This window comes from Heteronotia binoei, chromosome 6 (assembly GCF_032191835.1).
Source record: "Heteronotia binoei isolate CCM8104 ecotype False Entrance Well chromosome 6, APGP_CSIRO_Hbin_v1, whole genome shotgun sequence".
NCBI lineage: Eukaryota > Metazoa > Chordata > Lepidosauria > Squamata > Gekkonidae > Heteronotia > Heteronotia binoei.
In genome coordinates, this window is record NC_083228.1 from 139,262,451 (window position 1) to 139,285,852 (window position 23,402).

The following is a 23,402-nucleotide window of genomic DNA, read 5'->3' on the forward strand; positions in this document are numbered from 1 at the left end:
CATCTATTCTCCTTCCTTCCTTCCCTCTCTCCAACACCTGACATTCATGCCTAGTGGCTCTCAAATATTTTCCTTCCTTCCTTCCTTCCTTCCTTCCTTCCTTCCTTCCTTCCTTCCTTCCTTCCTTCCTTCCTTCCTTCCTTCCTTCCTTCCCTTCCTTCCTTCCTTCCTTCCTTCCCTTCCTCCTTCCTTCCCTCCTTCCTTCCTTTTCTCCCTCCCTCCCCTCCCTCCTTCCTTCCTTTTCTCCCTCCCTCCTTCCTTCCTTCCTTCCTTCCTTCCTTCCTTCCTTCCTTCCTTCCTTCCTTCCTTCCTTCCTTCCTTCCTTCCTTCCTTCCTTCCTTCCTTCCCTCCCTCCTTCCCTCCTTCCTTCCTTCCTTCCCAGGGTTGCCAATCCCCAGGTGGGAGCAGGGGATCCCCCAGTTTGGAGACCCTCCCCCCGCTTCAGGGTCATCAGAAAGCGGGGGGAGGCAGGGAAATGTCTGCTGGGAACTCTATTATTCCCTATGGAGATTTATTCCCATAGAAAATCATGGAGAATTCATCTGCAGGTATTTGGGGCTCTGGGGGGTGGGGCTGTTTTTTGAGCTAGATGCACCAAATTTTCAGTATAGCATCTAGTGCCGCTCCCCAAAATACCCCCAAGTTTTAAAAAGATTGGACCAGGGGGTCCAATTCTATGAGCCCCAAAAGAAGGTGCCCCTATCCTTCATTATTTCCTATGGAAGGAAGGAATTGAAAAGGTGTGCCGTCCCTTTAAATGTGATGGCCAGAACTCCCTTGGAGTTCATATATGCTTGTCACACCTTTGCTGATGGCTCCGCCCCTAATGTCTCCTGGCTCCACTCCAAAGTCTCCTGACTCCACCCCCAAAGTCCCCAGATATTTCTTGAATTGGACTTGACAACCCTATTCCTTCCTTCCTTCCTTCCTTCCTTCCTTCCTTCCTTCCTTCCTTCCTTCCTTCCTTCCTTCCTTCCTTCCTTCCTTCCTTCCTTCCTTCCTTCCTTCCTTCCTTCCTTCCTTCCTTCCTTCCTTCCTTCCTTCCTTCCTTCCTTCCTGTCTTGCAGCTCTCAAACATCTGATGTTTATTCTATGTGGCTCTTACATTAAGTGAGTTCCCCCCCCTCCCCCCGGTTTATACCCAGGAAACCTTGCTGGTTTCTAAGATGCTACTAGACTCTCATCTTGCTCATCTCCTGAGGACCAAATGGCCACCCTCTGACACTCATTTCACACCAGCAACATCAGAGATCAGCTTTCCACAGTGGTCAGCCCAAATTATGTTCTCACAGGAATGCCCTCCCCTGGTCCCTTAAGGTGCAGACGTACCTTTGGAAGGCTGTGATCCTTTTCACCCACCAGACTGGTCCTGAGGCTCCGCTTCTCTCTGCGAGGCAGGACCTCAGTTGCCAGGGAGTCTGTCACAGAAGGAAACACATGAACCCATCAAGCTGCCTTCTACTGCTGCTTGGCCCATCGAGGTCGGTATTGTCTGCTCAGAGTGCAGAAACTCTCTGGGGTCACAGGCAAAGGTCTTTCCCATCACCTACTGCCTGCTACTTTTAACGGGAGATTCTGGGGGTCAAACCTGGGACCTTCTGCATGCCAAGCAGAGGCTCTTCCACTGAGCCACAGCCCCTCTCTAACATGGGCAGGACTTAACATGCTTGCATGGTCTTCGTGTCCCACATACAAGAGCATAAGAAGGCTCTTCCGGATCAGGCCTGTGGTCCATCTAGTCCAGCATCCTGTCTCATTTACAGTGGCCAACCAGTTCTTCTGGAGGGCCAACAACAGGGCAGAGAGTCAAGGCCTTCATAAGAACATCAGAAGAGCCCTGGTTGATCAGACCAGTGGTCCATTCAGTCTGGCATCCTATTTCACACAGTGGGCAACCAGTTCCTCTGGAGGGCCAACAACAGGGCAGAGAGTCAAGGCCTTCATAAGAACATCAGAAGAGCCCTGCTGGATCAGACCAGCGGTCCACCTAGTCAGCATCCTGTCTCACACAGTGAGCAACCAGTTCTTCTGGAGGGCCAACAACAGGGCAGAGTGTCAAAGCCTTCATAAGAACATCAGAAGAGCCCTGCTGGATCAGACCAGTGGTCCACCTAGTCCAGCCTCCTGTCTCACACAGAGGCCAACCAGTTCCTTTGGAGGGCCAACAACAGGGCAGGGAGGTCTCTGAATGTGGAGGTTCCCCTCAGTCCCCATGGCAAGTCACCATTGATAGAAATATCCTCCATTAATATATCTAATCCCCTTTAAAGCTGTTTATTCCTGGAGCCATCACTGCATCTTCTGGCAGCAAATGCCATGTGTTCCTCTCTCTGTGTGTGAAGAAGTATTTCCTTTTGTCCATCCTGAACCTACTGCTTCATTGGATGCCCTCAAGTTCTAATATTTGAAGAGAGAGAGAAATTCTCTTTGTCAACTCTCTTCACCTCAAGACATAATTTTCGAAACCTCTATCATGGCCATCTCTTTTTTAACCTGAAAAGTCCCAGACTCTTCTGCCTTTCCTCCCAGGGAAGGTACGCCAACCCCCAAATCATATTGGTTGCCCTTCTCTGCACTGTAATGAAAGACACATTATTTTGAATTGGACCCATCAAGGTCAGGCCTGTCTACTCAGAAGAAGAAGATGATATGGGATTTATATCCCGCCCTTCACTCTGAATCTCAGAGTGGCTCCCAATCTCCTTTTACCTTCCTTCCCCACAACAGACACCTTGGGAGGTGGGTGGTGCTGAGAGAGCTCTGACAGAAGTTGCCCTTTCAAGGACAGCTCTGTGAGAGCTATGGCTGACCTAAGGCCATTCCAGCAGCTGCAAGTGGAGGAGTGGGGAATCAAACCCGGTTCTCCCAGAGAAGAGTCCATGCACTTAATCACTGCACCAAGATGACTGCGGCCCTCCAAAGTCTCAGGTGGAGGTCTTTCACATCACCAATTGCCAGTTCGTTTTAGCTGGAGATGTCATGGGTTGAACTTGGGACCTTCTGCATGCCAAGCAGGACCCCCGCCACTAAGCCACAGCTCCTCCCCTACAGACAGATGAGGGGACCAATTGGATATTTGGAGTGATTCGACCTTTCTCAGAATAGGAGAACTTGTGGACATTAAATGAAATTGCTGAGCAGTCAGGTTAGAACGGATAAAAGGAAGTCCTTCTTCATCCAAAGGGTGATCAACACGTGGAATTCACTGCCACAGGAGGAAGTGGCGGCTCCAAACATAGACGCCTTCAAGAGGGGATTGGATCAACATCTGGAGCAGAGGTCTATCAGTGGCTATTAGCCACAGGGTATAGATGGAACTCTCTGTCTGGGGCAGGGATGCTCTGTAATCTTGGTGCGTTGAGGGGGGGGGGCACAGTGGGAGGGCTTCTAGTGTGCTGGCCCCACTGGTGGACCTCCTGATGGCACTTGGTTTTTTGGCCATTGTGTGACACAGAATGTTGGACTGGATTGGCCATTGGCCTGATCCAACATGGCTTCTTTTATGTTCTTATGTCTGTATTCTTGTTGCTTGGGGGGGGGGGGACAATAGGAGGGCTTCTAGTGTGCTGGCCCCACTGGTGGATCTCCTGATGGCACTTGGGGTTTTTGGCCACTGTGTGACACAGAGTGTTGGACTGGATTGGCCATTGCCTGATCCAACATGGTTTCTCTTATGTTCTTATGTCTGTATTCTTGAGCTTGATGTGTGGGGGGGTAATGGGAGGGCTTCTAGTGTCCTAGCCCCACTGGTGGACCTCCTGATGGCACCTGGGTTTTTTGGCCACTGTGTGACACAGAGCGTTGGACTGGATTGGCCACTGGCCTGATCCAACATGGCTTCTCTTATATTCTTATCTTAACATCGCTCTCTTGTCCTTTTCTAGGGCTGGAAAGTGACATGGACTATTTGAACACGGTGGCCGACCAGTCTGCTCCAGGTGAGAATGGGTCATGGACTAGGCCTGTCAGCTCTAGGACTGAAAACACCTGAAGATTTGAGGGGTGGAGCCTGGGGAGGGGCTGAGTTTGGGGTGGGGTTTCAATATCGCCGCATTATGCAATATTGCACTTCCTGTTGTCACCTGGATTTTTTGGCCACTGTGTGATGCATTGTTGGACTGGTTGGGCCATTGGCCTGATCCAACATGGCTTCTCTTATGTGAAACAGAGTGTTGGACTGGAGGGGCCATTGACCTGATCCAACAGGGCTTCTCTAATGTTCTTATGTGACACAGAGTGTTGGACTGGAGGGGTCATTGGCCTGATCCAACAGGGCTTCTCTTATGTTCTTATGTGACTCAGAATGTTGGACTGGATGGGCCACTGGCCTGATCCAACTTGGCTTCTCTTATGTTCTTATGTGACTCAGAATGTTGGACTGGAGGGGCCACTGGCCTGATCCAACGGCTTCTCTTATGTTCTTACATGACACAGAGTGTTGGACTGGAGGGGTCATTGGCCTGATCCAACAGGGCTTCTCTTATGTTCTTATGTGACAGAGAGTGTTGGACTGGATGGGCCATTGGCCTGATCCAACTTGGCTTCTCTTATGTTCTTATGTGACAGAGAGTGTTGGACTGGATGGGCCACTGGCCTTATCCAACTTGGCTTCTCTTATGTTCTTACATGACACAGAGTGCTGGACTGGAGGGGCCATCGGCCTGATCCAACTTGGCTTCTCTTATGTTCTTATGTGACAGAGAGTGTTGGACTGGATGGGCCATTGGCCTGATCCAACTTGGCTTCTCTTATGTTCTTACATGACACAGAGTGCTGGACTGGAGGGGCCATTGGCCTGATCCAACTTGGCTTCTCTTATGTTCTTATGTGACACAGAGTGTTGGACTGGAGGGGCCATTGGCCTGATCCGACATGGCTTCTCTTATGTGACACAGAGTGTTGGACTGGATGGGCCACTGGCCTGATCCAACATGGCTTCTCTTATGTTCTTATGTGACTCAGAGTGTTGGACTGGATGGGCCACTGGCCTGATCCAACTTGGCTTCTCTTATGTTCTTACGTGACACAGAGTGTTGGACTGGAGGGGCCATTGGCTTGATCCAACATGGCTTCTTGTATATTCTTATGTCCTTAAATGAGGGAGCGCAAGGCCAGCCTGGTTCACTGTCCCACATGCCCTCCCTCTCAGCCAGCCACTTTGCACAGAATGATTGCTAAGACGAGACGTTCAGCAGGATAACTATCTAAGATCATGAGATGTGACAGGCGCTTTCACACATGCTAAATAACGCAGTTGTAGTCAACTTCAGCAACCCATTTGCAAGTGGATTTTGCCATTTCGCACCGTAAAACCCCATTGCAGACGGCATTGAGCACGGACTGAAAGTGCATCGTTTTGTGTCCTATAAAGCAGTACAGGCGCTGTCTTAAATCGCAGTTTACAACACCTTTCCTTGCACCCACCAAGTATTTTTGGAAAGTGGGCGGGGTCATGTGGGATTCTTGCTCAGCAGGGCTTCTGATTGGACCCTGGAGATCCGATTGGTTGTGCAGATTAAAATGACAGTAGTTCCATCACAGCTGCCGCCGCAGCGTTAATTTCATTTTCTCTCACTCATCTTTCCCAATGTATTTTATAAATTGCCCCTTCTCCCTGCACTTAGGCTTCTTAAGCGGGTGTATGGCCCCACCTCCTGCGGCAGCCATTTTGTGGCTGCCCCCACCACCCTGTGTTAGAATTCCAAATGGGCCCACAGGTTCAAAGAGACTGGGAAAACCTGCCACAGTCACTGGAAAGGTTGCCAAGTTCAATTCAAGAAATATCTGGGGACTTTGGGGGTGGAGCCAGGAGCAAGGTTATGGCAAGCATAATTGAACTCTGAATGGAGTTCTGGCCATCGCATTTAAAGGGACCGCACACCTTTTAAAAGCCTTCCTCCACTGGAAATAATGAAGTATAGGGACATCTTCTTTGGGAGCTCATAGAATTGGACCCCCTGGTCCAATCTTTTTGAAACTTGGCGAGTATTTTGGGGAGAAGCACTGGATGCTATGCTGAAAACTTGGTGCCTCTATCTCAAAAAACAGCCCTCCCCAGAGCCCCAAATCAATTCTCCATTATACCCTATGCGAATCGGTCTCCGTAGGGAATCATGGAGTGCCCAGCAGACATTTCCCTCCCCACCTCACACTTTCTGATGACCCTGAAGCGGGGGGGACGGCCTCCAAACCAAGGGATCCCCTGCCCCCACCTGGGGATTGGGAACCGTAGTAACTGGGATAGAAATTGCACCGTGTGGATTAATCCTGAATGAGTACTCAGTATGGGGATCGGAATTGGCAGGCTCTGACTGGCAGGCCCTGCATGCACAGAGTGGACAGTGAGCTTGCCAACTTCCAGGTGGAGCCTGGAGAGGTCGTGGAATTACAACTGACCTGCAGGCTATAGAGACCAGTGCCCTGCATGGGAAAGCACTCAGATGTTACTCTGACTGTGTCGTCGCATCCGGTGCAGTTGCACCATGTAGCTGGTGCCACTGGGCATGAATGCAGCCACCACCAGGAACGCGGGGAACTCCCTGTTGCGCAAAAGGGGGCCAGGCCCGTAGTGTCCTGTGGGACCCAGAGGGCCCAGCTCCCTTGTGGATTTTATGGGCCGCCTCCCCCCGGTTGCCTCAGCACGTGAAGCAGGTAACAGCACCAGCGAGCTCTCCTCTGAAGCCCGCTGAGCAGAGCTGGGTGGGTGGGTGGGCAGATTCCGAAAGTTGGGTGGGTGAGTGGGCAGCCAGCCCCGCCCCCTGCTCCCAGCAGCCCTTAGTATGGCCATGAAGGGCTGGGGGCTCCACGCGCTGCCTTTTTTCCACCGCCGTGAGCCTGAACGGTAAGTCCTTGGGTGGGTGGGAGGAGAGGCCCCTCGATTGCACAGGCCGCAAGGACAGCTGGACTCCTTTCGGGGTGGGGAGGGAGGGAGGAGGGCAGCCAGCGTGTACAAGCCGCACGTGTTCCCTGCCGCTCCTTGTTGGGGAAGGGCGGAGGAAAGCAGGGGGATGGAGAGGGAGTGCAGAGATACAAACAGGGTTGCCAATCCCCAGGTGGGAGCAGGGGATCCCCCAGTTTGGAGACCCTCCCCCCGCTTCAGGGTCGTCAGAAAGCGGGGGGAGGGGAGGGAAATGTCTGCTGGGAACTCTGTTATTCCCTATGGAGATTTATTCCCATAGAAAATCATGGAGCATTGATCTGCAGGTATTTGGGGCTCTGGGGGGTGGGGCTGTTTTTTGAGCTAGATGCACCAAATTTTCAGTATAGCATCTAGTGCCTCTCCCCAAAATATCCCCCAAGTTTTAAAAAGATTGGACCAGGGGGTCCAATTCTATGAGCCCCAAAAGAAGGTGCCCCTATCCTTCATTATTTCCTATGGAAGGAAGGAATTGAAAAGGTGTGCTGTCCCTTTAAATGTGATGGCTAGAACTCCCTTGGAGTTCATGTATGCTTGTCACACCTTTGCTGCTGGCTCCGCCCCTAATGTCTCCTGGCTCCACCCCCAAAGTCTCCTGACTCCACCCCCAAAGTCCCCAGATATTTCTTGAATTGGACTTGGCAACCCTATTCTCCACTTATGTGATTTTGGGCGGAGGGTAGCTTGCTGACCTTTTGGCTGTGGGGGGAGGTGGCCCAGGAAAGCCCCAGGTGAGCGAGGTCTGCTTGGGCTGGCTGGATCTCTAGCCAGCCCAAGCAGGCCTCACTCACCCAGGGCGCTCCTTTCTTGCATCGGATTGCTTTTGGCTGGGGGAGGGGGCAGCATATGCTAATGAGCCCCACCATCTATTTTTCTACAAAACAACCCCTGCTGGACAAAGCAGAAACCCGGGGGGTGCTTTGCTTGCCTCAAATCCCAGTTGCTGAGGGGAAAGGTTTGTAAAAATTGGGACTCACTAAATCAGGGGTCCCTAACACGGTGGTGCCCATGGGTGCCATCACGGCATCTGCCAACTCCTTTCCGGGGGCCCGCCAAATGTGTTTAGAAAGTGGGAGGGGCCAAGGAGGCTTTTGCCCAGCAAGGTTTCTGAGTGGCTATTGGAGATTTGAGGGGCCGTGCTGATTTTTAAACACATTGCCTTAGCAACTGTTGCCTCCACAGCTAGGGTTGTCAATCCCCAGGTGGGGGCAGGGGATCCCCCAGTTTGCAGACCCTCCCCCCACTTCAGGATCATCAGAAAGCGGGGGAGGGGAGGAAAATCTCTGCTGGGCACTCCGTTATTCCCTATGGAGATCGATTTCCATAGGGGATGATGGAGAATTGATTCATGGGTATCTGGGGATCTGAGAGAAGCTTTTTTTTTGAGGTAGAGGCACTAAATTTGCAGCATGGTATCCGATGCCTCTCCTCAAAACACCCTCCAAGTTTCAAAAGGATTGGACCAGGGGGTCCAATTCTATGAGCCCCCAAAGAAGGTGCCCCTATCCTTCATTATTTCCAACGGAGGGAAGGCATTTAAAAGGTGTCCAGTCCTTTTCAACGTGATGGACATAACTCCCATCAGAATTCAGTGATGCTTGTCACAACCTTGCTCACGGCTCCACCCCCAAAGTCCCCAGATATTTCCTGAATTGGACTCGGCAACCTTATCCGGAGCACAAGATTTTCACGTGTGGCCGAAGGTAAGCGGTGGCAGCCATTTTCTGGCTGTGCTCCCGACGCTGTGTCAGGATCCCAGAGGTGCCTGTAGGGACCCCTGAACTAAATAAATGCTGTGGCGTTTGTACTCCTTGGCCAAACCAAGCACGCTACCCACAGGTAAGGAACCTATCTGTGATGGTTGCCAACATCAGGTAGGGAGATTCCTGGAGATTTGGGAGTGGAACTGGGGGGAGGATGGGTTTACGAAAGTGAAGAAGATGAAGATGATGATATTGAATTTATATCCCGCCCTCCACTCTGAAGAGTCTCAGAGCGGCTCACAATCTCCTTTACCTTCCTCCCCCACAACAGACATCCTGTGAGGCGGGTGGGGCTGGAGAGGGCTCTCACAGCAGCTGCCCTTTCAAGGACAACCTCTGTCTGAGCTATGGCTGACCCAAGGCCATTCCAGCAGGTGGAAGTGGAGGAGTGGGGAATCAAACCCGGTTCTCCCAGATAAGAGTCCGCACACTTAACCATTACACCAAACTGGCTCTCTGAGGGGCAAGACTTTCCAATTCCCCTCTAGCCACTGGCAAGAGATGGGGGCAGGGAGGCTTGCCATATCCAGGTCGGGGAACTCCTGGATCTCTGTAGCCTGGAGATGAGCTGGAATTCCAAGGGATCCCCCAGTCCCATCTGGAGGCTGGCATCCCTATCTAAGGATCTCGGAAACGTATAATGCAGGGGTGGCCAACGGTAGCTATCCAGATGTTTTTTGCCTACAACTCCCATCAGCCCCAGCCAGCATGGCCAATGGCTGGGGCAGATGGGAGTTGTAGGCAAAAAAAATCTAGAGAGCTACCGTTGGCCACCCCTGGTATAATGTATAAAGTCCGCCCTTCAAAGCAGCCATTTTCCGCAGGGCACTGATCTCTATAGTCTGCAGGTCAGTTGTAATTCCAGGACCTCGCCAGGCTCCACCTGGAAGTTGGAAAGCTCACTATCCATTCTGTGCAAGCTCTGTAAAGAAAATCTGACTGCAGTATGTGTGGATTATGTCGGGAGCCAGTGTGGTGTAGTGGGTAAGTGTGTGGACTCTTATCTGGGAGAACCGGGGTTTGATTCCCCACTCTTCCACTTGCACCTGCTGGAATGGCCTTGGGTCAGCCATAGCTCTGGCAGAGGTTCTCCTTGAAAGGGCAGCTGCTGTGAGAGCCCTCTCCAGCCCCACCCACCTCTGTTGTGTCTGTTGTCTGTTGTGGGGGAGGAAGGTGAAGGAGATTGTGAGCTGCTCTGAGACTCTTCGGAGTGGAGGGCGGGATATAAATCCAATATCTTCATCTACCTCACAGGGTGTCTGTTGTGGGGGAGGAAGGGAAAGGAGATTGTGAGCCGCTCTGAGACTCTTTGGAGTGGAGGGCGGGATATAAATCCAATATCTTCATCTACCTCACAGGGTGTCTGTTGTGGGGGAGGGAGGTAAAGGAGATCGTGAGCCACTCTGAGACTCTTTGGAGTGGAGGGCGGGATATAAATCCAATATCTTCATCTACCTCACAGGGTGTCTGTTGTGGGGGAGGAAGGGAAAGGAGATTGTGAGCCGCTCTGAGACTCTTTGGAGTGGAGGGCGGGATATAAATCCAATATCTTCATCTACCTCACAGGGTGTCTGTTGTGGGGGAGGGAGGTAAAGGAGATTGTGAGCCACTCTGAGACTCTTTGGAGTGGAGGGCGGGATATAAATCCAATATCTTCATCTACCTCACAGGGTGCCTGTTGTGGGGGAGGAAGGTAAAGGAGATGGTGAGCCGCTCTGAGACTCTGAGATTCGGAGTGGAGGGGGGTATAAATCCAATATTATCATCGTCTTCATCTTCTTCTTCTTCAATGAAGCACATTTGCATACATTTGGTGATTGCACATCATTCATTGGGCTAGTGATTGGCACGGGGAGGGATAACGAGATCTAAGGAACACGGAAGTCTCCTCTCCGCCTGCTGGCTGATTCTTCCCAGTCCCTTCTCGGGCTTCTGGGATTTCACCAGACATCTTTGAATGCTTAGGGGCTAGACACTTGCTTTTAAAAAGAATCCCAACAGCTGAGCTTTGTAGGGCATGGCATTTAGAGGCGAGGATCGTATTCCCCGCGAGACCAGTACAGCTGCAGCATTGCAAAAGACGCAGAGCTCTACTGATAGCCAACTCCACTCGAACTGGCCTGGAATCGCCCCCTCGGCCCCGTAACTGAGAGTCACGGGCAGAGGGGGCCAAAGGGGGGGGCGTAGAAGGGGGGCCATAGGGATGAGAGCAAGAAGCTGGAGAGGCTGGGAGCCACCCCTCTCCCGCCCCACTCCGGTGTGATTTAAATTGCATATAAGCTTCCGATTCCCCTTCTACCTTTCCTGGAGCTCAGCCTGCAGTGATCATAGGGTTGCCAAGTCCAATTCAAGAAATATCCGGGGACTTTGGGGGTGGAGTCAGGAGACTTTGGGGGTGGAGCCAGGAGACATTAGGGGTGGAGCCAAAATCAAGGCTGTGACAAGCATAATTGAACTCCAAAGGGAGTTCTGGCCATCACATTTAAAGGGACGGCACACCTTTTCAATTCCTTCCATAGGAAATAATGGATAGGGGCACCTTCTTTTGGGGCTCATAGAATTGGACTCCCCGGTCCAATCTTTTTGAAACTTGGCGGGTATTTTGGGGAGAGGCACTAGATGCTGTACTGAAAATTTGGTGCCTCTACCCCAAAAACCAGCCCCCCCCCCAGAGTCCCAGATACCTGCAGATCAATTCTCCATGATTTTCTATGGGAATAAATCTCCATAGGGAATAATAGAGTTCCCAGACATTTCCCTCCCCTCCCCCCGCTTTCTGATAACCCTGAAGCGGGGGGAGGGTCTCCAAAGCGGGGGATCCCCTGCCCCCACCTGGGGATTGGCAACCCTAGTGGAGAAAGGGTGGCGTGGGCTTCTCCAGGGGTTAATGAGGGCTGGGGTTGTGGCAAAGCTCCTGGTGGCTGGCTGGCTGCCCGCTCTCCTAATCCTAGGGTTGCCAATCCCCAGGTGCGGGCAGGGGATCCCCCGGTTTGGAGGCCCTCCTCCCGCTTCAGGGTCGTCAGAAAGCGGGGGGAGGGAAGGGAAATGTCTGCTGGGAACTCTGTTATTCCCTATGGAGATTTATTCCCATAGAAAATCATGGAGAATTGATCTGCGGGTATCTGGGGCTCTGGGGGGGCTGTTTTTTGGGGTAGAGGCACCAAATTTTCAGTATAGCATCTAGTGCCGCTCCCCAAAATACCCCCCAAGTTTTAAAAAGATTGGACCAGGGGGTCCAATTCTATGAACCCCAAAAGAAGGTTCCTCTATCCTTCATGATTTCCTATGGAAGGAAGGAATTGAAAAGGTGTGCCGTCCCTTTAAATGTGAGGGCCAGAACTCCCTTTGGAGTTCAATTATGCTTGTCACAGCCTTGATCTTTGCTCCACCCTTATGGTCTCCTGGCTCCACCCCCAAAGTCTCCTGGCTCCGCCCCCAAAGTCCCCAGATATTTCTTGAATTGGACTTGGCAACCCTACCTAATCCAGGGATTGTTATGCAGCTGCACCTACTACTCAATGGACAAGGTAGGTGGGGAGAAAAAGGGGGAACTCTTAGAAAGGTTCAGGAGCTGTGCTTTTGGGAGCTCCTGCTGAATCTGAGGCCTGCTGCCCAGTGTCCAGAAATCACTTCTCCGCCTCGCGTTTCTGGCCCTGTCCAGTGGGCACGTACCGTTGGATGCAGGAGATGCGTCGGCCGCTCCCTGCTCCAGTTCCACATCTGGAAAGGCACCCCCAGGGCTCAGCTCTCTCCGCAGCTGCTGAATAAAGAGCCGTCCCTGGGTCTGCAGCTCCTCCACCTCCTCTTCAGCCTGCTATGGGAGAGAAGGAGGGAAGATGGCTGAATTCAACAGGTTAAGCACCAAGTTGCCATTTAACATTTGCAGCGAAAATACGCTAGCCTATCCCAACGTTCCAAAGATGTTCAGCCTTTACAGACCTGAGAGCCCTCGACCTGCAAGCACGTGACAGGAAGTCACAAGACATTAGAGTCAGGTGACAGGAAGTGGGGCGGAGTTATAACCTCACCAGTGTCAAAGCCAAGGCTACGAACGGAGGACAGAACCTGAGAAGCATAGTGAGAGGCAAACCAAGGGCGTTTTCCCACAGAGCTTACCTCGGAGCGACGTCCCTCTTCACCGCGCAGCGTCTGCACGGATTTCCCATCAACTGCTCCGCATAACCAGGAAGTGCCGGACCTTTTGCGTCGCAGATGCAAACCGCTAAAAACCAGTTTACGTTAGCGATGCAAAAGCCGTGGCTCTTCCTGGTTATGTGGAGCAGTTGGTGGGAAATCCACGCAGACGCTGCGCGGTGAAGAGGGACGTTGCTTTGAGGTAAGCTCTGTGGGAAAATGCCCCAAGAGTCAACCTAAAGAGGAATTTCCCCCTCTGCTGGGTGAACTTGCCGGCTTAACCATTGTGCCAGTTCTCATTGGAGCTCTTAGAGCAATGCGTAGAAGTCTCAAGAAACATCTGCACATTTTTGGCACTGAGCAAATAACACTGTCTCAGCTCCAGAAGACAGTGTTGCTTGGGACAGCAAGAACCCTGTGAAGATACATAAGCGATTCCCAAGAACTTGGCTAGAGCTCAAATTGCAGAATACTATCTACCAGTCAAAATATCTGACTGTGACAATTAATAATATCAACAATGAAAAATGGGGAAACAAAGGTTCTTTGGGACTTCTTCAAACAGGTAAACACCTGGAATACAATGCTTTTGCTACCTCGATTGTAGAAAAAATGAGCAAGAGGGTTGGGGTCATTGACACTGCGGCCCCAGGAGACAGCAGACCACAAAAGGAAGAACAGGAGAAGATCACAAAATACCATGACCCGTGAAAAGAGTTAGAGCGTCTAGAAAGTGAAGGAAGGAAGGAAGGAAGGAAGGAAGAAAGAAAGAAAGAAAGAAAGAAAGAAAGAAAGAAAGAAAGAAAGAAAGAAAGAAAGAAAGAAAGAAAGAAAGAAAGAAAATTGTAGCTCTGCTGACTCAAATTTAAGACTTTCTTTTTCTGCTCTTTCTTTGATGTCCTGTGCTGGGACAGCCTATTTTTGTAGCTGCAGTCCTGCACCAACCTTGCCCCTCCCACATCCACACCAACCCACATACCTGCAGGAAAAGCTGCTCCTCTCCACTTGATCTCATTCTTGAACCGTTAGCCATGGCGGTCAGCGCTTGGACCCAGTCATCCAAACGGGGCCCTGTTCCCTGGAACAACGAAGCAAAGGAGGGGTGTGCAGAGCGAGGGGGCCTGCAAGAAGAAATGGCGAGAGTGATGAAATAAGTAGTCAGCCTAATTCCATGCAGGGGAAACCTAATGCATTAAGCTTGAAGGTCGAACTTCCAACAATGCATTGATGTTGCTTATAGATCTGTCGGTTTACCTACTGCTTTGGGGCCTGGTAGGTTTTCCAGCTCTGGGCTGGGAAATATCTGGAGGATGGAGCATTAGAAAAGCCGGCTGCCAGTGGGGGACTTTTTTTGTGCATCACCCAGAAGCATGCCTCGGATTCAGTGGGAGCTCACAGGAGCACAGCTCCTGAACCTTTCTGAGAGTTCCACCTCCTTGTCCATTGAATAGGAGGTGCAGCTGCATAACAATCCCTGGATGAGCTCCACCACCTATTTTTCTACAAAATGACCCCTGCCCAGAAGTGACATATCACACCGGGCACGTCACACAGGAATGCTCTAGCAATTTGGGGGGAAACTCTATGGTACTCTATGAAAAATGGGGAGAAAAGGTTCTTTGGAACTCTTATTACAAACAGATAAACACATAAAGCACAACGCCTTTGATATCCCAATTGTAGGGGGAAAAAATGAGCAATAGGGTTTGGATCATTGACCCTGCGGTTCCAGAAGAAAGCAGAACACAAAAGGAAGAACAGGAGAAGATCACAAAATACCAAGACCTATGGACAGAGTTACAGGAGAGAGAGAGAGAGAGAGTTTCCCCCAAATTGCTAGAGCATCCCTATGCAAAACCACAAAGTTTCCCACCAATTCCTAGAGTGTCCCTGCATGACGTGTCCGGTGTGATATGTCACTTCTGGCGACACACATGCTGGTGTGGCAATGGGACTCTGGGGAGGGAGGCGGGGATCCCCCGGTGACCTCCTCCCTGCCAGCAGGTTGGGGCCTGCCAAACCAGGGGGATTCCCTCGCCCCCGGCGGAAACTTGGCAGCCCTATGCAGGGGGCAGCAAGGAGACAATTAGGATAGTGAGCCCAGCACCTCTCCTTTTAAATGTCATTCCTTGTCTATCTTCACATTGCTACTTGTTTCAAAGAACGAGTCAAGCAGTCAGTCTTCAGGAGCTACCTTGCTACTCTCAGGGCGATTTCCCCCTTCCTCTTGGAAGCGTCCTACTCAAGTCTTACCCTCTCTCTCTGCCAGAGATGTATTTGGGCGAGTCGCTGCGTTGGTCTGAAATAACAGGACAAGGTTTGAGTCCAGGGGCCCCTTTAAGACCACCGGAAGTTTTAATTCGAGGAATGAGCTTTCCGGTGCATGCACACTTCCGTCAGATCTGAAATCTGACGGAAGTGCGCGGTGCGCACAAAAGCTTACACCCAGAAGTAAACTTTGTTGGTCTTAAAGGAACTCCTGGACTCAAAACTTCAAGCAAGAGATGTAGTTAGGAACCTATTCGGTCTCTCCTCGTTCCTGTCAAATATGTTCGTTCCTAAATAAACTCTATCCACTTTTTAATCAGGTTGTGCGCTGCATTAATTGCTCAGCCAGCGTGGAACCTTGGGAGGGTGGAGTTTGGGGAGGGGAGGGATTTCAGTTGGGTATAATGCCATAGAGTCCACCTTCCAAAGTGTCTGTTTTCTCCGGGGGAATTGATCTGTCACCTTGAGATCAGTTTTCTCATCCCAGGAGATCTCCAGCTACCACCTGGAGGTTGGTAGCCCGACATGTGGGAGTGGGGGAACACTACAGCAGCCATTTCACATACCCAGACGTATCTTGACTGGAGAGCCAGTTTGGTGTTGTGGTGAAGTGTGCAGACTCTTATCTGGGAGAACCGGGTTTGATTCCCCACTCCTCCACTTGCACCTGCTGGAATGGCCTTGGGTCAGCCATAGCTCTGGCAGAGGTTGTCCTTGAAAGGGCAGCTGCTGTAAGAGCCCTCTCCAGCCCCACCCACCTCACAGGGTGTCTGTTGTGGGGGAGGAAGGGAAAGGAGATTTTGAGCCGCTCTGAGACTCTTTGGAGTGGAGGGCGGGATATAAATCCAATATCTTCTTCTACCTCACAGGGTGTCTGTTGTGGGGGAGGGAGGGAAAGGAGATTGTGAGCCGCTCTGAGACTCTTCGGAGTGGAGGGCGGGATATAAATCCAATATCTTCTTCTACCTCACAGGGTGTCTGTTGTGGGGGAGGGAGGGAAAGGAGATTGTGAGCCGCTCTGAGACTCTTCGGAGTGGAGGGCGGGATATAAATCCAATATCTTCTTCTACCTCACAGGGTGTCTGTTGTGGGGGGGGGAGGGAAAGGAGATTGTGAGCTGCTCTGAGACTCTTCGGAGTGGAGGGCGGGATATAAATCCAATATCTTCTTCTTCTTCAAGAGGAGACACAGGTGTACTTAGGTTTGCCTGGGAAGGGTGGAGTTTGGGGAGGGGAAGGGAGGGAGGGAGGGACCTCAGTAGGGTACGATGCCATAGAGTCCACTCTGCTAAGTAGCCACTTTCTCCAGAGGAACTGGTACAGGGCAAAAGCAGGGGATCTCCAGGTCCCACCTGGAGGCTGGCAACCCACAGTATCCACCTCATGGTTTGGGTGTGACCAGGGTTTTTTTTGTAGCAGAAACTCCTTTGCATATTAGGCCACACACCCCTGATGTAGCCAGTCCTCCAAGAGCTTTCATAAGGCCTTGTAAGAACAGCCCTGGAAGCTCTTGGAAGATTGGCTACATAAGAGAGGCGTAGCCTAATACACAAAGGAGTTCCTGATGGAAGAAAAAGCCCTGGCCGATTTGCATTTCAGCAATTAGGATTCGGAGGTATACTGCCTCTGAATGTGGAAGTTCCGCTTAGTTCCACATAGCCAGGCAGAAGAGCCCTGTCCGTTCTTGGTGGATTGGCTACATCAGGAGGGTGGAGCCTAATATGCAAAGGAGTTCCTGCTGCTGCAAAAAAAAGCGGTGGGCGTGACGCTCCCTAGTTTAAGCTCCACGCAGTACCCAGATTCCTGAGTCCTTCCTGATGTATCCAAAGAAGAGCAGCGACTCCCAAAAGCTCCTTCCCTGCTGCAAATGTTGTTAGCCTCGAAGGCGCTCCTGGACTCTTGCTCTTTCCTACTCTAGTTTGGTGTAGTGGTGAAGTGTGCGGACTCTTATCTGGGAGGACTGGGTTTGATTCCCCACTCCTCCACCTGCACCTGCTGGAATGGCCTTGAGTCAGCCATAGCTTTCACAGAGCTGCCCTTGAAAGGGCAGCTTTTGTCAGAGCTCTCTCAGCCCCACCCACCTCACAGGGTGTCTGTTGTGGGGGAGGAAGATAAAGGAGATTGTGAGCTACTCTGATACTCTGAGATTCGGAGTGAAGGGCGGGATATAAATCCAATATCTCCTTCCTTCCTGAGCCAGTTTGGTGTAGTGGTTAAGTGTGCGGGCTCTTATCCAGGAGAACCGGGTTTGATTCCCCACTCCTCCACTTGCAGCTGCTGGAATGGCCTTGAGTTAGCCATAGCTCTCACAGAGCTGTCCTTGAAAGGGCAGCTTTTGTCAGAGCTCTCTCAGCCCCACCCACCTCACAGGGTTTCTGTTGTGGGAGAGGAGGTAAAGGAGATTGTGACTGCTCTGAGATTCAGAGTGGAGGGCGGGATATAAATCCAACATCTCCTTCCTTCCTTCCTGAGCCAGTTTGGTGTAGTGGTTAAGTGTGCGGACTCTTATCTGGGAGAACTGGGTTTGATTCCCCACTCCTCTACTTGCACTTGCTGGAATGGCCTTGGGTCAGCCATAGCTCTCACAGAGCTGTCCTTGAAAGGGCAGCTTTTGTCAGAGCTCTCTCAGCCCCACCCACCTCACAGGGTGTCTGTTGTGGGAGAGGAGGTAAAGGAGATTGTGACCGCTCTGAGATTCAGAGTGGAGGGCGGGATATAAATCCAACATCTCCTTCCTTCCTGAGCCAGTTTGGTGTAGTGGTTAAGTGTGTGGACTCTTATCCAGGAGAACCGGGTTTGATTCCCCCCTCCTCCACTTGCACCTGCTGGAATGGCCTTGGGTCAGCCAGAGCTCTGGTAGGAATTGTCCTTGAAAGGGCAGCTTCTGTGAGAGCTCTCTCAGCCCCACCCACCTCACAGGGTGTCTGTTGTGGGGGAGGAAGGGAAAGGAGATTGTGACCGCTCTGAGATTCAGAGTGTAGGGCGAGATATAAATCCGATATCCTTCTTCCGTCCTTCCTGAGGTGCTGCGCAGTCAGAGTCGTAGCTGAGCCTGGAACAAGCTGGGTATTGCACTTGACTTGCGCTGCTCCTCCCGCCCCAAAAGCATCCTTACCTCCTGTGGGAAGTCTGAGCTTCTCTCTGCTGCACCTCCCTCCCATGGTTTCCTCCTCCTGCGGCAGCAGTGACCAGTTCTGGGTCCGAGTCCTGCTCTTTGGGGGAAGAGAGGTGTCAGTTTGGAGAAGACCATGGCCTATCTTCCCCCATCCCCTTAGCAGCTTATAAACATGGAGCTGCGTTATCTGGAATCAGACCCTTCCAACTCAAAGGCCAGGATATTTTATTCAGACTGGTTGCCAGTTTGGTCGAGTGCGTGAACTCTGATCTGGCAGAACCTGGTTTGATTCCCCACTCCTGTCAGGTCTATTTTTATTTTATTTCATGGATTTTTTAATTTGATTTCTATCCCGCCCTCCCCTTTGTGGGCTCAGACATTTGGGTCAGACTGGACATGAGTTGTTTGTGGTTTTTATTTCAGTCGTTTTTATTTCCCCGTATCGTTTTGCATTGCACACCAGTATATTCTGAACTGTAGTCATTTTATACATCACAGCCAGTTTGGTGCAGCAGTTAAGTGTGTGGACTCTTATCTGGGGGAACCGGGTTTGATTCCCCACGCCTCCACTCGCAGCTGCCGGAATGGCCTTGGGGCAGCCATAGCTCTGGCAGGAGTTGTCCTTGAAAGGTCAGCTGCTGGGAGCTCTCTCAGCCCCACCCACCTCACAGGGTGTCTGTCTCCTGAGAGCCAGTTTGGTATAGTGGTGAAGTGTGTGGACTCTTATCTGGGAGAACCGGGTTTGATTCCCCACTCCTTCACTTGCACCAGCTGGCATGGCCTTGGGTCAGCCATAGCTCTGGCAGAGGTTGTCCTTGAAAGGTCAGCTGCTGGGAGAGCTCTCTCAGCCCCACCCACCTCACAGGGTGTCTGTCACCTGAGAGCCAGTTTGGTGTAGTGGTGAAGCGCATGGACTCTTATCTGGGGGAACTGAGTTTGATTCCACTCGCAGCTGCCGGAATGGCCTTGGGGCAGCCATAGCTCTGGCAGGAGTTGTCCTTGAAAGGGCAGCTTCTGTCAGAGCCCTCTCGGCCCCAGCCACCTCACAGGGTGTCTGTTGTGTGGGAAGGAGATAAAGGAGATTGTGAGCCGCTCTGAGACTCAGCGTAAGAGCAAGAAAGAAATCCAATATCTTCTTTATTGAAAGCCAGTTTGGTGTAGTGGTGAAGTGTGCGGACTCTTATCTGGGAGAACCGGGTTTGATTCTCCACGCCTCCACTTGCAGCTGCCGGAATGGCCTTGAGGCAGCCATCGCTCTGGCAGGAGTTGTCCTTGAAAGGTCAGCTGCTGGGAGAGCTCTCTCAGCCCCACCCACCTCACAGGGTGTCTGTCTCCTGAGAGCCAGTTTGGTGTTGTGGTTAAGTGCGCGGACTCTTATGTGGGAGAACCGGGTTTGATTCCCCACTCCCCCACTTGCACCTGCTGAGATGGCCTTGGGTCAGCCAGAGCTCTCGCAGAGGTTGTCCTTGAAAGGGCAGCTTCTGTCAGAGCCCTCTCAGCCCCACCCACCTCACAGGGTGTCTGTTGTGGGGGAGGGAGATAAAGGAGATTGTGAGCTGCTCTGAGACTCTTCGGAGTGGAGGGCGGGATATAAATCCAATATCTTCATCTACTTCACAGGGTGTCTGTTGTGGGGGGAGGAAGGGAAAGGAGATTGTGAGCCCCTCTCAGACTCTTCGGAGTGGAGGGCGGGATATAAATCCAATATCTTCATCTACTTCACAGGGTGTCTGTTGTGGGGGAGGAAGGGAAAGGAGATTGTGAGCCTCTCTGAGACTCTTCGGAGTGGAGGGCGGGATATAAATCCAATATCTTCATCTACCTCACAGGGTGTCTGTTGTGGGGGGGGGGGAGATAAAGGAGATAGTGAGCCGCTCTGAGACTCTTCGGGGTGGAGGGCGGGATATAAATCCAATATCATCATCATTATCATCATCACGAGGGGAGAGATGAGCAAGCGGTGTGATGAGATGAGGCGTGAAATGTACGGCTTCATGGACTTCATCCAATGAATGGCTGGCTAAATGGTTCCTGGGGGTCGGACACTCCCTCCCCTACTGAGAGCGGAACGAGGTCTCCTGGAGGAACAGCCATCCCAGCCGAGACCAGAAGGACCCATCGATGGGGAAGTGCTAGCACAGCCGTAGGATGCACCAGGGCAGGTCCTCCCTAGGCAAACTCCACTGCGCTGTAAGGCCTGCTGGGTGACCTTCAAGAGCAGTTCTCAAAAGAGCGCTCTCAGCCCCACCTACCCCACAGTTAAAAGGGCCAGGCAGGAGGTGATGGGAAAGACTTTCACCTGAGACCCTGGAGAGCCATGAAGTGGGGCTGTAGCTCAGTGGCAGAGTGTCTGCTTGGCACGCAGAAGGTCCCCGATTCAGTCCCCAGCATCTCCAGTTAAAAGGACCAGGCAGGAGGTGATGGGAAAGACCTCAGTCTGAGACCCTGGAGGGCCATGAAGTGGGGCTGTAGCTCAGTGGTAGAATATCTCTTTGACACCCAGAAGGTCCCAGGTTCAATCCCCAGCATCTCCAGTTAAAAGGACCAGGCAGGAGGTGATGGGAAAGACCTCAGCCTGAGACCCTGGAGAGCCATGAAGTGGGGCTGTAGCTCAGTGGCAGAGCGTCTGCTTGGCACGCAGAAGGTCCCCGATTCAGTCCCCGGCATCTCCAGTTAAAAGGACCAGGCAGGAGGTGATGGGAAAGACCTCAACTTGAGACCCTGGAGAGCTAAGGAGGGGGGCTGTGGCTCCGTGGTAGAGCCTCTGCTTGGCATGCAGAGGGTCCCAGGTTCAATCCCTGGCATCTCCAGTTAAAATTTAACTGGAGATGCTGGGGATTGAACCTGGGGCCTTTTGGCCAAGCAGACCCTACCAGTGAGCTACAGCCCCACTTCATGGCTCTCCAGGGTCTCAGGCTGAGGTCTTTCCCATCACCTCCTACTTGGTCCTTTTAACTGGAGATGCTGGGGATTGAACCTGGGACCTTCTGCATGCCAAGCAGACACCCTACCATAAAGTCCATGAAGCCATGCATTTCATGCTTCATCTCATCACACCACTCTGTCCTTGTAATGATGATGCTGATGCTGGGGATTGAACCTGGGATCTTCTGCATGCCAAGCAGACACTCTACCACCGAGCCACAGCCCCACTTCATGGCTTTCCAGGGTCTCAGGCTGAGGTCTTTCCCATCGCCTTCTGCCTGGTCCCTTTTCACTGGAGATGCCGGGGATTGAACCTGGAACCTTCTGCATGCCAAGTGGATGCTGTACCACTGAGCCACAGCCCCCATCCTTAGCTCTCCAGGGTCTCAGGCTGAGGTCTTTCCCATCACCTCCTGCCTGGTCCTTTGAACTGGAGATGCTGGGGATTGAACCTGGGACCTTCTGCGTGCCAAGCAGGCACTCTACCACTGAGCTACAGCCCCACTTCATGGCTCTCCAGGGTCTCAGGCTGAGGTCTTTCTCATCCCCTGTTGCTCGGTCCTTATAACTGGAGATGCTGGGGATTGAACCGGGACCTTCTGAATGCTGAGCAGCTGCTTTGGTACAGTGCCATGGCCCTTCCCCATCTTTGGAAGCCTTGAAGGGTGGCCACAAGAACTGCCAACAACTTAGAGGGGGGGGGGGAATGTCCATTCTCTTTAATAGAGGCTTCCGAGGTCGGTCAAATGAGGACTCAGCTGGGTGGGGGGTGGGAAAGCGTAGATGACTGGGAAAGGCAATGGCAAACCACCCTGTAAAAAGTCTGCCGTGAAAACATTGTGAAAGCAACGTCACCCCAGAGATATTGGATTTATACCCCGCCCTCCACTCCGAAGAGTCTCAGAGCGGCTCACAATCTCCTTTACCTTCCTCCCCCACAACAGACACCCTGTGAGGTGGGTGGGGCTGGAGAGGGCTCTCCCTGCAGCTGCCCTTTCAAGGACCACCTCTGCCAGAGCTACGGCTGACCCAAGGCCATTCCAGCAGGTGCAAGTGGAGGAGTGGGGAATCAAACCCGGTTCTCCCAGATAAGAGTCGCACACTTAACCACTACACCAACTGGCTCTCCGGAAACGACTGGTGCTTGCACAGGGGACTACCTTTTTAATGTATGGAAATGGGCAGGGGAAACTTTTCAAGAAAGGGAGGGAAATAACATCACTTGGTCAATAATATATAATTGAGTTTAATATTGGGAATTCTATCCCGCCCATCCTGCCGAAGGAGGCTCAGGGTGGGTAACAACCTGAAACTTAAGATCAATTAAGACCATAAGAATTCATCAATAAAACAATTTACAATCTAATAACAGTAAAAACCAGATGGCAGGATTCCTTAAATCTGTTGCAGCCTACTAACGATAACTAAGTTTACAGGCGTTCAATAGAATGTCCCCTTAATCCCCTGTCAAAGGAGGCAAAATGTCTCCCCTCCATTGGTGGCAACCCCATTAGGGTTGCCAACTCCAGGTTAAGAAATTCCTGAAAGTTTGGGGGTGGGGCCTAAAGATAGCTGAGCACTCGTGCCATAGAACAGGGGTCGGCGACAGTAGCTCTCCAGATGCTTTTCGCCCACAACTCCCATCAGCCCCAGCCAGCATGGCCAATGGCTGGGACTGATGGGAGTTGTGGGCAAAAAAAACATCTGGAGAGCTTCCGTTGGCCACCCCTGCCATAGAAGCCACCCTTCAAAGCAGACATTTTCTCCGGGGGATCTGATCACTGCAGTCTGGAGATCTATTGTAATTCTGGGAGATCTCCAGGCACCCCCCCCCCCTGGAGGTTCGCAACTTAAGCTGGAAACTGTCTTAATCCTGTCGATTCCCCCCTGCCTATGCTCCCTCTAAGCCAGGGGTCCCAACCCCTGGGCCGCGGACTGGTCCCGGTCCGTGGCCGGTTAGCAACGGGGCTGCAGAGTGAGGCAGAGGTGCTGCGCTGCCCCTTTCGCTCCACCCAAATAGAGTGAGGCGGAGCAGCCCCCTTGCCCCTTTTTTCTGGGCGGATGAAAGAGGCATCGTGGCCTCGCTCCAAAGCACCACTTCTTTCATCTGCCCTGGTCCCAGGTGGGTGGAAGGGGCAGCAAGCATGGCACTGACCTTTGCTTACCCCTCATTTAAAGACCCCCGTGGGGGGCAGGAACAGGGCAGAGGGGCAGCCTGGGGTGGCAAAACCCCCAGCACCACCACTCCACACCGGTTCGTGGGAAAATTCTCCACGAAACCG

The 23,402-nt window shown here is 52.0% G+C and overlaps 1 protein-coding gene and 1 long non-coding RNA gene across 2 annotated transcripts in view; both read right to left on the reverse strand.

Moving 5' to 3' along the window:
* Window positions 1–12,372: 12,372 nt before the first annotated feature.
* Window positions 12,373–18,269, reverse strand: LOC132573426 (uncharacterized). Its single transcript, XR_009555545.1, has 3 exons — window positions 18,196–18,269; window positions 13,793–13,934; window positions 12,373–12,493 (listed from the first exon to the last, which is right to left on the reverse strand). It is a non-coding gene; the product is annotated as an uncharacterized LOC132573426 (long non-coding RNA).
* A 4,140-nt stretch (window positions 18,270–22,409) lies between these two features.
* The window catches only part of PRSS56 (serine protease 56), a 43,100-nt gene continuing 42,107 nt past the window's right edge, over window positions 22,410–23,402 (reverse strand). The window contains exon 11 of the mRNA XM_060242738.1: window positions 22,410–22,426. Within this exon, the coding sequence (XP_060098721.1) occupies window positions 22,410–22,426 (17 nt within the window). The remainder of the gene's footprint in view (window positions 22,427–23,402) is intronic.